Source organism: Chinchilla lanigera, unplaced genomic scaffold, assembly GCF_000276665.1.
Source record: "Chinchilla lanigera isolate Chin_1 unplaced genomic scaffold, ChiLan1.0 scaffold00005, whole genome shotgun sequence".
NCBI classification, from domain to species: Eukaryota; Metazoa; Chordata; class Mammalia; order Rodentia; family Chinchillidae; genus Chinchilla; species Chinchilla lanigera.
The window spans coordinates 20,019,968-20,032,854 of record NW_004955406.1 but is presented as its reverse complement, the minus strand read 5'-3'; the positions used below and the strand labels follow the sequence as shown (position 1 = coordinate 20,032,854).

General features: G+C 53.6%; 1 protein-coding gene across 1 annotated transcript in view; it reads right to left on the bottom strand.

The window, feature by feature from the left end:
* The window catches only part of Kiaa1614 (KIAA1614 ortholog), a gene marked incomplete at its 5' end in the record, with an annotated part of 33,523 nt that overhangs the window by 5,929 nt on the left and 14,707 nt on the right, over positions 1 to 12,887 (bottom strand). Inside the window, 4 exon segments of the mRNA XM_005374988.2 lie at positions 424 to 551; positions 3,623 to 3,881; positions 5,810 to 5,966; positions 7,281 to 8,809. Of these exon segments, the coding sequence (XP_005375045.1) occupies positions 424 to 551; positions 3,623 to 3,881; positions 5,810 to 5,966; positions 7,281 to 8,809 (2,073 nt within the window).

The window sequence follows — 12,887 nt, the reverse complement described above, 5'->3', positions numbered from 1 at the left end:
CCGCCGGCCCTCCCCTCCTGACAACCTCTCACCTTCTCAGCACAGAGTGAGGGCACTGAGAGGTCGCTCCAAGACTCCCGAGCCACCACCTTTCCACAGGTGGGATTTGTTGAGGGAAAAGCACAGGTAATATGCCTCACTTCCTCCCACCACCCCCTTTGTAGTACAAGGATTGGGCCCTAGCCCTTTGCATTTAAGTATATCACTCAGCCCTCTTTATTTTTTGAGACAAAAAACCTCAAAAACTGGGACTCAAAACTTGGGATCCTCCTGCCTCAGCCTCCCAGAGTGAGAAGCCACCATACCTGGCTTCTCATTTCCTCTTAAAAGAGGGCAGTGATACTGAGGTAGGCAGGAACTAACTTGTAGTTCCACTGGTCACCCTCTGAGTTTATCCGCCAGGCCATCTGTGCCCACATTTACCTTCCAGGTGCACTGGGGCATCCTGGGCTCTCCACCAGGTAGAGGCTGGACCGGTCGCCCCTGCCACTCAGCAGAGAATGGAGGTTTTGAAAGGAGGCAGCTTTCCGATGCTGGCGGGAGGGAGACACCTGGTGGGGAAAGCCCAATATTGCAGGTGAGAAAAGCCACCTGGGAAACCGCTGGCAGAAGACATGGCCCCAACCACGAACCTGGGGCCACGCTGGTCACTACTTCAAGGGCTCAGCAGCAACACTGAAACTAACTTCAGATCTACACAGGTCATAGGAAGAATCAAAGTTTTTGGTTTTTTAAATTTTAGACAAAATAACAGCTTAATATTAAAATATTACTATATTACTGTAGGAAAATCTAATTTTCTTACTAAGAAAAAATGAAAGCAAATTAATGATAGAATAGCACATTTTTAGATTTAAAATCTTGAATACTTTGTGATTCTTTAGCATTCCTTCTATGGTCACTTCTGTTGAAAAATTTTTACGTATGTGTGTACCTTAAAGCATTGTACATAAAAAGCTGAACAAGTCAAAGTTCTTCAAACAGCTCACACAGTGGTAAGGGCAGGGATAGCACAGGTCAGCGGGAAGCTCCTGCTGCGTGTAGTAGGTGCTGGGTTAAAAGTGTGAATGGCACGTGGGAAGGCCAGACTTCACTTTAGGAGGCCTGGGAGCCCTGGAGGGGCTGGTGCTGGGGTGAGACCGAAGCAAGAGCTCTCGGCTAGAGAGAGAGATGCGATGCTCCAAGCAGAAGACAGAAATGGAGCAGTGATCCAAGGCACAGTGCATTCTGGAACACGCAAGTGCTCTGGGTGGTGAGGCCTTGGGGGTCGTGGGATATGGGTCAGAAGCAAGGGGTCAACACCAAAGACCCTTAATGCCCTGCTAAGGAGCTACTGAGTGAAGTTAATAAGCAGAGCAAGACGAATCTGTGCTCTAGAAAACACCCTCGTGAGGAGGCAGCTCTGAAGGCAGGGTTGGGGGTGGTACAGAGGTAGGAAGAACAGACTTTTAAACAAATGTTACCCACGTTGTTATGTCTGGAGCCCATGCTTCTACGGTTGACTGTTGGTGTTCCCTCCAAATTCATATGCTGAAACTCAGTCACCAAGGACAGGGGGCTTGTGGGACATGATTAAGTCATGAAGGCAGAGCCTCAGGAGAACAGGAGATGCCCCAGAGAGCTTCCTTGCCTCTTCTACCGTGTGAGGTTCAGGCGTCCACGAGGAAGCCAGCCCTCACCAGACACTGACTACGCTGGCGCCTTGACCTTGGCCTCTCCCAGCCTACAGGACAGTCAGGAATAAGTGTCTGTAGTTTGTAAGTCACCTGCTCTGTGGAATTTTGTTACAGCAGCGCAAATAGACTGAGAAGTGCTCTAAAGGAGCAGGCGTGTCACCCAGCAGCCTACGAAGGAGCCTGAACTCACATCTGCCCGAAGAAGTCTTCCTGGCAGAAGTCACATTCAAGTCAGACCGAAAGGACAAGCAGAAGTTTCCCGGGGAACGGGGGAGAAGGGAAGGATTCTGACACAGGCTTGGAGGCCCTGGGGGAGCTGCTGAGATGTCTGAGTGTGAGGCCAGGTGGCTGCCCACTTGGGGACAAAACAAAAACCGAATCAGTGAAGCAACCACGTCCCCGAACATGTGGCAGCATAACCCGCTGCCAGGAAGTATTTCCCTCCAAGGCACCGAGGATGTAAATCCTTCTACGAGAGACACCTTTTTTCTTGGGAATTTCTTTCTTCTGCTGGTCCTCCCACCCCATCTTGGCCAGGCTGCTCTCTATCTTTGTTCAAGGTAAGCCAGCTTAAATGTCTGTAAACCTCTGCTACACGAACAATGGTATCATTTCCCTTGCGGAGTTTACAGAAATAGAAGCTCTGATGACAATAAATCCAGGTACCGCATCAGACACCCTGGACCCATGTAAGCTCATGGCAGCAGTGAGTTTCCGGCGCGCGAGTCTCCGTGGCCGCCTTTCTCCCGGTGTGCCCTCTCTGCCTGTTTCCCTGCCTTCCGGTCATTCTGCACACCGGTATTTTTTGCGCGATGAGAGAGGTCCCTGGGAGTCTCCTCTGGTGCGTTCTCCTCCCCCTGCAGCCTGAGAAATGAAAGCCTCCGATGGCCCAGCCCACACTCACCTCCCTCATTTTGCCCAAGAAGAGGCACAGGAGACAGAGGGATCTATTTGGAAACGACTGGACAGGATTTCCAGAGACCTGCTGGAAATGAGCTACGCTTGGTTTGCCAAGACCAGCAGCAGGGAGGGAGGACGCAGCGAGCTGCCCTGCGTCTCACCGTGCACTCCCTCCCACTCCGCGTACTGAGGTACCGAGCACGACAGGAGCTACAGTAATTAGTGCTGGGAAAATAAAGGTCAAGTGGTGTTCCCTCAAAGGATTACACTCCAGTGAGGGGACAGACTGAAGTTAATTAAAATCTATGTGACAAATTCTGCGAAAGGCAGAAGCAGAGACAGCCAGCAACACAGAGCAAAGGCCCCGCTTAGCACGAGGAGGGACTGGGCGGCTTCCTGAGGGCGTCGGCCTGAGTACAGACAGGTGAGCAGGTGTGGGGGGGGACACTTTCCTGAAGATTCGGTGTGTGATCTGATAGCGCAGCTGAGGTCGAGGATGTTAAAGGAGAGCGCCGTGGGGTGAGACACATCTCACAGAAGCCCTCTGGCCACACCAAGCAGTCTCAGCTTCATCCTGAATGCAGTAAGTGACCAATGACGCTCGTTCAGCAAGGGGTGGTGGAGCCAGACCTGCACAGCAGAAAGACCACAGAAGCCACACGCAGAGAGGCACCGAGGTAACCCCGGTGTGATGTGATTTGTGCCACGACTAAGAGTTACTGTGGCCACACAGAAGGCTCCAGAATGACCAGGCCATGAGCTCTCCTGGACTGGGCAGAGGTGGCAAAATGGAAGGAGATGCGGAGGGAGAAGCCTAGGGTGAGCCCAGGCCTGCAGAGCTGGTAGAAGGACAGAACTCAAGGTCGCTTCCCGTCCACTCTGCGCAGGGAGCCCGCACTGCCCAGGTCCGCTGTGGGCGCGCCAGCAGCTCCCCTTTCATACCGTGGGCTCCCTGGGAGGCTTCCTCAGTGCTCCTCTCCTTTCGCCCTTCATTCCCTCGCTACCGAGGGCCTCACCACCCCTTGCCTGGGGCCCGGGGGACTCACCGGATTCAGGGACTGTAACGATGGGGCTCTCTTTACTTGGGGAGTACTGGGGCGTGAAGCCAAGCCAGGTGCGTCAGGCTGCAGCTGCTCCACACTGTAGCTGCGGGACTTGCCCAGCTTGGGCCGGGAAGTCTGACCCAGGGCCGAGAAGAGCTTTTTCAGCCCCAGCGTGGAGGCGATGCTGCTGCTCCTTTTCTTATTTCTGTCAGAAGGGGCAGCCGAGGGTGGCCGGGGCCCTGCACTGGCCCCTGGTGATGCTCTGAAACACAGGGTGGACATGAGCAGGGGTGGAGCGGGCTGGGAAGCAAGGGCAAACTGCTGCACCCCAAGGTCCCACGGGCCCCAGATGGGCCCATGCTGATACTTTGTGGGGGGAGCTGACAACCAGGCTGCAGGAAGAGGGGTTGAATGGACTCTCCTGGGGAAGCTTCTAGGGAAATCTCATACAAAACCCCAGTGTAAATACACACCCATATCATGCAGCCATTCATTCATTCATTCATTCATTCACTCATTCCTTCATCCATTCGTACACTTACTCATTCTGTACTGTTTTGTTTTGTTTTGTTTTTGAGACAAGGTCTTGCTATGTAGTCCAGGCTGGTTTTGAACTCACTACGTACCCAAACTCACTACATGGCCTCAAGCTTGTGGCGATTCTCCTGCCTCAGCCACCCAAGTGCCGGCATTACATGGATGTGCCACTGCACCCGGTTCACATTCTGTATTTTTTTCTTGTTTTGTTCCATATTTCTCAAGAGCCTCCTATGTGCAACCTCTTTCAGTCCCTGGGTATGTCTTATATAAGACAAGCCAGGTCCTTGCTCCCAGGAGCTTATCAACAATGGACCAGTCAGCAGAGAAAGAAAAACACCAGCAACTGGCCTGTGTGGTGAAGCAGAGAGTGACCAGGTAACTGTTTTAAACAGGGGCCAAGGAAGGTCTCTGAGATGATCCTCAAACCAAGAGCTGGAGGATAAGCCAGAGCCAGGCTGCCAAGCCTGGAGGTGACAACTACAGGGACAGGGAGCAGCTGGTGCCTCGGCCAGCACAGCAGCAGGCTTGGTGTATTCAAGAACAAAGCCCAGGGGCTGGGGATTTAGCTCAGCGGCAAAGCGCCTGCCTGGCAAGCGCAAGGTCGTGAGTTCGGTTCCCGGTACCGGAGAAAAACCAAAAAAAAAAAAAAAAAAAGAACAAAGCCCAGGCCAGAGGGCTTGGGCACAGGCAACAAGATCCGAGGTAGGGACCAGATACGGGAAGATGTGATGGCCCCGTGGTGAGGGGCTTCAATTCTGCTCCACTGCAGGGAAAAACCACTGCAGGATTTTAAGTAGGAGAACGACACCGTTTAATTAGAGTTTTCAAGTTAGCCTTGGCTTGTGTGTGGAAAAGGGGACAGGAGTGAAGGGAGACAGCAAACGGGGGCGGGGTGTGTGTGTGTGTCAGGGTGGTATAGCAGAGAAGGAGTGCGGCTTAGACCGGAATAATGGCGAGGAGGGGGCTGGCGCTGGCAAGAACTCGCGGGTGGGTCAGAGTGGGACGAGGAGCAGCCTCGGGGCTTGTGCACTATGTGGATGGCACGTGCTGGCCGGGGAGGGGACACTGGAGATGCAGTCTTTTTTTTTTTTTTTTTGTCGAGGGGCTACCAGACAGCCTGGTGGCGGTGTCCCGTGGGCTCTGGCCTGTAGTACTGAGCAGCACATAAGCCTGGAGATGGGGAGCTGGCGCCAGGGGCAGGGGAGGCCTTGGACTGCGTGTGGCCCTGGGCATAGGATGTGGAGCAGGGAAGACAAGGCTCTGGGCTCAGCAAGGCTTTGAGGTCAGCCCAAGGAGCTCCTTAGGGCAAGGTCTCAGCTGAAGGAGAGAAGGGAAATATGAATGCCGGGCTCAATTTCCTCGGCATCTGGACGTTCCCAAGCCCGGGCTCAGGAGGAAGTTCTCCCAGACACACAAGTCCCCTGGGGGCACCCTGAGAGCAGGACCCTGACAGCTGTGCCTACGCCCAGCACAGGGGTGTTCACGGAGTGGATAAGCAGGTACATCAAAGAACTGGGAAGGAAGCATTGGGGGCCTGGCTCAGACACACTCTCTGAGCCCCCCGAATGGAAGCAGCAAGCTCAGTTGTGCTACTGTTGTCCTCACCCAGCACCTCCTCCTGTGGTGAAGATTCTTGCTCCTGTCACTCACCCAGACAGCACGGGCCCCCCAGAACTGGACTCTGTCCTCTGCAGACCTCCCCTGGGTTCCTGGCAGGACTCTGGCTCCTCTGAGGCCAGCGAGAGGGTGATGCCCATGGAGCTGAAGGTGGCAGCATCTGCTAAGTCGACAGAGCCCTGGCATCCTCCTGAAACAGTCAGAGCAGCCCTCCCGGGTCAGACTGGTCGTCCTGTCACAGTGGGGGTAGGGACACTCCCGGGCTCAGAAGCAAGAGAGTGAGGGACGCAGGAGGGAGGCGGGGCCCAGGAGGCAATGGAGAGATGCAGGAAGCAGCAGGTGACTGCGACTCCGGGCCCCTCCCTGCGTGTCTTCTGGACTGGAAACCATCTGAGGGGACTGCTGCATCCCCATCGCCCAGCACGGGCCCTTGTACCTAATAAATAGTTAGTACATTTCTCTGAAATGATAGGGTTGTTTGTGATAATTCAAGTCCCCTTCTACATCATAGTAGAGGAGGGGAATATTTTATATTCCTGGGACAGAAACACAATCTTACTTTCTCATAGCTTTGACAATAACACAATTTTGGGTGCATACGCACATGCTAGGCCATGCGTTAACTGCCCCGACAAGCATGGTTTTCTCAAGGCAGGTTTCCTTCCACACTCACTTTACAGAGGAGGGGATGGAGCACTGGGGAAGTAAGCCACTTGCCCAGGGCCTCGAAGCTAATGAGAGGAGCCTCACCCCCTGCTGCAGGCTTCGAGGAAAAGCAGGCCTGGTCTGTCCAGAAGTCACCAGGTCTCAGGACAGAAGCCCTGCAGGGAGCAGTTAGGGGCAAGCCAGCCCTGAGCCTAAGCCTCCCAGAGAGGAAGAACCACAGCTGAGCAGGGTGAGAGTCACCTCAGGCCAGGACGGTCCCCCAGGATTTTTTGAGCAAGGCAGGGAGAGGGACAGTGACGGGAACACCAGAGATGGGGATCTTGGCATCGGTACCCTCACAAGGTCATTTTTGTCACCTCTCTGCCCTTGTCTCCACGTGGTTCCAAGCCCTGGACCCCAGTTCCAAGGCTATCAGAGCCGTAGAGTATCAAATCAAGATTGCATAAGCTGGACCCATCATCCCTGCCCAGGGGTGAGCAGTCTATTTGGTCACCTGGGACCTCAGTGTTGGGGGCTGAAACCTGGGTCTACCAACACCCAGGATAAAGAGGCGATATCCCACCCGCTTCAGCAGGCTTGCCTGTGAAACCTCCCAGCCAGTCCAGCAGGGCAGCGGTTAGGAGGGCTCAGGCCACAGCCTGAGCTCTGTACCTGTGTTTATTCACGCCTAGGGGTTCCCAGTACCATAGGGGGCATCTCCACCTCCTTCCCCACAGGGCTGCTGGGCGTGGTGTGTGTCTATGTCATCTGGCCATTAAGATGACACATGAGTGAAGACAGAACGCCTCGAGCATCATAAACCTGATCCGGGGCTGAGCAGAGTCCATGCAAGCCTTACCATCTCTGACACTTTCCAAGGGTGGATCCAGCTCCTGGCTGCAAGGCTCCCTCTCTTCGCTGCCCCTGTGGGCAGCTGTTTGCCAGGGCTCCTGCTGCCCCAGAGGAATGCCGCTGTTGCAGCTGTTGGCAGACGGGCCCAGCGGTGGGTGTCTGACTTGGGGGATGCAGGGCTGGCTCTGTGATGGACTGAGCCCACAGGTCCTGAGAACCACGGTCCTTGGAGGAGACAGTGGCAGAGGGATTCCCACAGGTTCTTCCTGTTCCCCTGACCTGCAGGGTCCAGCCAGCCCTGCCTTTCTGTGAGGCGCAGGGGAGGTGGTCCTCGTCGGTACCAGGCCTTCAGGGGAGGAGGCAGTGGCCGGCTGCTGGGTTGGGTCTGGGGCAGCGGGTTGTGGGTGATTTTGTTTCAAGGAGGAAGTGCAGACTGTTTCCAGATACTCATGGTTTTCTGGTCTGCCTGGCGCTGAAGGTGCTAGCTGCATGGACAATGGTGTTGCATAGGCTGGCTTGCATGGAGCACGGGAGTCCACAGGGTGAGCCCGGGGACGTCCCAGCTCTGGTCCAGGCTGCCTCTGGGACCCCAGCGAAGCCATCTCGGGTTCCAAGGGAGGAGGCTGAGAGACAGCATCTTCTTTCAGAAACGGAGACTCCATAGGCCTGTGTCCTGCAGCTTCTTTTACTTCATCTCCCACCTCCATGCCATCTACCCCTAGGTGACGCCAGGCCTGAAGGCCGCAGAGCAGCTCCATCTTGGCCTGCCTGGACCACCGGAGGCTTCCTTGAGGCCTGAAGTCCCACTCTCCGGGGCTGCTGCCTTGGGTCCGCCTGCCTGCTCTGCTGGGCAGAGCGGTCCCGGCCTCCTCACTGTCAGCCAGGCAGCTGTCTGAGGTGTCCGTACTGTCCAGGGCACAGTCTCCCTCCTCAGGGCACGTGGTGGGCTCCCCAATATGTGTTTCCCGGATCCTTTCTGTGTGGAGCCTTGGCTCAGCAGGGAGGAGCCAGCATGGGGAGCTCAGGCCATGGGAACTGTGGGACCCTGGCAGCACGCCCTTCACCCCATAGGCAGCCTGGAGCTCCTCGAGGACAGCTGGGTCCAGGCGCTGACTCTCAGGGCAGCTGCCACAGGCTTGGCACTTCTTCTTGCTGGCCCAGTGGGGCGGTGGCAGAGGGTGGGCCCTGCTGTCCACGCTGTCCCCTGGCCTGTGGAACGCGCCCATCCCCACTTCCCGGTTCACGTAGTCTGCGAGATCTGGCTTGGAGTGCAAAGGGCCCTGGCCCACGGCCTGCAGCACCGTGCTCAGCACCTGGCGCTGGCGCTGGCGCTGCTGCAGCCGCTCCAGGTGGCGGAACTCAGCTTCACAAGCAGATTCATCCTCAAAGCGGACGTGCGATGGGGACATGCCCTGCTTAGGCCACTGCCCACTGCTGGACTCCCCGCTGGAGGAGTCGCTCAGGCTGCCGCTCTGGAGGCTTTCTCCACAGGTGGAGGTCATCCTGGGGCCTGGAGCTGGACTTCTCCGGCCAGCTCTAATGAAGACAGGAGAGAGGTCACAGAGAGAAAACACCACATCCCCTGGTGCTCCTGGGAGGTACAACCTATAAGGCTGCCTCAAGTCAGGTACCTGGGGAGACCCGCGGCAAACACAGCAGAATACCAGCCCATCCAGATCCTGGCACACCGTGCTAAATAAAACCAACATGACCTTTATTTTTGGCTTTCCCTTGGCTGCCTGACTCAGCCGGACTTATTGAACTCAGGATGGTAGAGAAGAAAGATAACAATTTTATATTTACCATGTATGTGTGTGCTGTACTAAATGTATAGACTTTTTATTCTTGCTATTATCCCCTAAGCAATGCAACATAGCAACTATTACACAGCATGTGCATTGTATTAGGTATGATAAGTAACCTCGACAGGGTAGTATGTACAGGGGAATGTGCCTAGGTTATATGCAAATGCTACACCATTCTTATATAAGGGGTTTGAAGATTCAAGTATTTTGGAGTCAGAGATACTGAGGGACAACTGTGTGCAATATAAAGCCCTCATGGGAAGTGGGTATGTTAAGTTTCCATAGGGACTTGCTGAGAATTCTGAGCAGTGTGTGTGTGTGTGTGTGTGTGTGTGTGTGTGTGTGTGTGTGTGTTATGGGGAATTAACTACATTATGCTTAGCTACATTCTCAGCCCTTTTTTACTTTGAGAAAGCATCTAGCTAAGTTGCCCCGGCTGGCCTCAATCTTGCACCGCACCCAGCATTCTAAGCATTCCTAACCCACAGTTTCCACTCAGTGTTCCTAATCATCTTGCTTGGACACAGAGATACTGATGTTCCCCCTTGGACTCTGGGTCTCAACTGTTCCAACACTCCCAGTCTGGCCTGACTCACATACACACATCCTGCTCCTGCTGTGATGACACTGCTAAGCTGGGCAGAGTCTTCACGTGTATCATTAGCTCAAGTCCTGCTCGGCTTCAGAAGCTACCCACTACCATACACAATTCTCACACTAGAGTCCCTGGAGCCAGGTAGCCTGAGTTTTGGGTCATAATGCACACGGGCCCTGACCCATAGGCTATTTCCTATCAGAAGCCACCTAAATAAAGCCCGTACTTCTCCAAGCCTTTCCCTCTACCCACCTCCCCACCCCTCTACTGCTAAGTGTTTGAGGGTTCCCTTTGTTTCTCTCATTTACCATGTCTTTACCATTCATCCTGCAATGACCTCTTATCGAGCCACTCCATCCACCAGCTTTCATCACACACCCCAGAGAGGGGACAGGACAAGGTGATGGTCTTTGAGATGAAAAGACAGGTCCTTCACAACCCTCCCTTCTTTCCTCTTCAGTTCTGTCCCCCACCACCACCAGGAGGGCTTCCAGCCTGCCTGCCTTGTCCACCTCATGCACCCTCCTGCCATCATTCCTGGAATCTTCCTTCACCTGCCTGGATTCGATTCCTACTTATTAAAATCCACCTATTATATAGATACCATGTGTGATAGTTAGTTTTATGAGTCAACTTGACCAATGTGGAGTATCCAGAACTTGATTAAATGTGGAAGTTTCTGTGAAGACTGTTTTTAGGGAAGGTTAAGATGATGGACTTTGAATAAAGCAGATCATTCTGCTTTATGTGGGTGGGTCTCACGCTATCAGTTGAAGGCTTTAAGAGATTAGACGGACCTCCCCGGAGCAAGAAGGAATTCTGCCAGCAAAGACCACCTTGCGACTCACCTGCTGCTCTTTCCTGGGTCTCCTGCCTGCAGCCTACTCTGCAGACTCTGGATTTACCAAGCCCCCAAAAGTGCAGGAGTGAGTTCCTTCATGTGCACATGTTAGTGCTTGTGTTTCTCTGGAGAACCCTGACTACTGCCACACAGCAGTGAGCGAAAGCCTCCGTGAACACCTGCACCATTCATTTGCCTTTAGACTCAGAGACGTTAGAGCCGGGAGGGACTTTCAGAGGTAGCATCCCCACCCCTTGGAAACCAAAGCAGAGGCGCTGCTCTCCATGCACAAGCAGGACACCCTTGCCAGCCAGGTCCAGCCCACATAGGCAAGACCCACTAGAGATTCTGCACACAGTTTAAAGCCCACTTCTCCAAAGGCCTGGCCAATGCCCTGCTCTGCTGGACAGACGTGAGCTACAAATTCTGTTAACAAAAAAGAAAACTCAGTTTTCAAAGCCATACGGCCCTAACCTAAAAGGGGATCAGAGCCCATAAGCCACAATGGCCTTAATCTTTACATACAAGATGGTGAACTGAGCCATCCCAGAATTAACTGTAAAGGGAGAAACAACATTTTGTTCTAAAAGGAGAACTGAAGGACAAGCTAATCACATACAGTGACATCAACCTAATTATTAAACTCAGAGCCCCGCCCCCCGGCAGTGTTAGCAACAGCGTGAAAAGCGGGGCGAGGGCAAGGACTTTGGAGCCAAGAGCAGAGCACATGAGGCAGCCAAGCAGCGAGCAAACCCCACGGCTGTCAAGCTTCTCGAGGCCCGGCAGAGGCCTCGGAAACCGTCCTCAAGGAAAGCATTCTGGTCTGAGGCCAGGCTTCTGTTCTAGCTCTGGAGCTGCGTGGCCTTTGTGAGGACCCCTCCCTGGGGCCTCACTTTCTATGACAGCGTTGTCCTAACCACACAATCAGTGTGATGTGCGCAAGTCATACAGTCTCACGAGGCCACCGCCTTACACAGGATGCCACTAGAGTCACCTTCCAGCGTGCGTCTTGCTGACCTGTCCTGCCCTCTTGGGAGTAAGAACACCAAGTTGCCAATCCTCAAAATCCCAAGAGATTTTTCTTCAGGAGCTGCTCAATATCTACATTGATTTGCTTCCAGCAAATGCAGTTACCTCTACCTCTTCACCTCCTGGAAAAGGCCTGTATGTTCAGGCTCCCCAGACTGCCCATAGCCAGACCCGAGTTAAAGAAGCTTCTACTTCCGGCATGCTTCTCAGAGAGCAGGACTGGGGCCATGTTTTCCTCGGCTTGGCATCCCCAGTGCCTGCCACAAAGCTGGTGTCCAAGACAGGTGTGGTGGTGCGTGCTTAAAATCCTCGTACATACTCTGGGAGGCCAAGTAAGGACGATGGAAAATTCAAGCACAGGCTGAACAATTTAGCAACTTGGGCCACTTAGACACTTAGCAAAAGTTATCTCAAAATAAAATATGAAAAAAGGGCTGGGGATGTAGTGAAAAGGTCATGGGTTCAGTCCCTAGTATCACACACACAACACAAACACACACACACACATACACACATACACACACGCTTTCTAGACACTGTTCTGTCTGCCCCTCCCCTTCCATCGTCTCTTGGCAAGCTGCTCTTTGGAGGGAGTGAAACATCCAGCCTGGTGGTTCCTGTATCTAGCTAAGGCCTGGGGCCCATGTGGCATCGCTGTATTAACTCTGCCCAGCCCTCCAGGGTGATCTGATGGAGCGTAACCTTTAGAAGCAGCTGCAGCAAGCCATCTGGCATGGATTTTTCAGCTATGCCCTCCGAGGATTCACCAGCACTGCCAAGGCATAGTAATTCTTTTCTGGACACAGCAGCTGCTAAAGTGGGTCACCTTGCATTTTTATAGCATTTCTATGGCCAGGAAAAAGGAACCTACTTTACAATAGAGGTGGGGGTTGTTGTGAGGTGGAGGGGCGACCTGGAGAAGTATCCAAGAGGGTATGTGCACAATGAATTGTTCTGCAGTCAGGCTTGCCTATTTTGTGGCTCCCCAAGGTGGGACAAAATTTCTTGGAAGTCTAAGGCTTCTCCTCATCTATATATGAACAACAGTTAGCATCCCTCACAGAAGCCATGCCATTCCTAATGAGTGCCCTCTGCCAGAGGGAGAGATAAGGCACAAAATGTGAAAGTAAAAGTGTAGCGTGCTGGGCACCTCTTATCAGGGTTTCGGGTCTCCTAAGGGGCACAATGACACTGAACACAGGGCCTCTGCTCACGATGGAATCATCAGTGGTTCCATGAAGGTCCTTAACCTTCACTGGTGGCCTCAGCATCCCGAGAGCATGTGGTCCAGTTTTAATGAGTCCTTACTTGCCCCAGTGCCAAGTGGAGATGGAGACGCGCAGA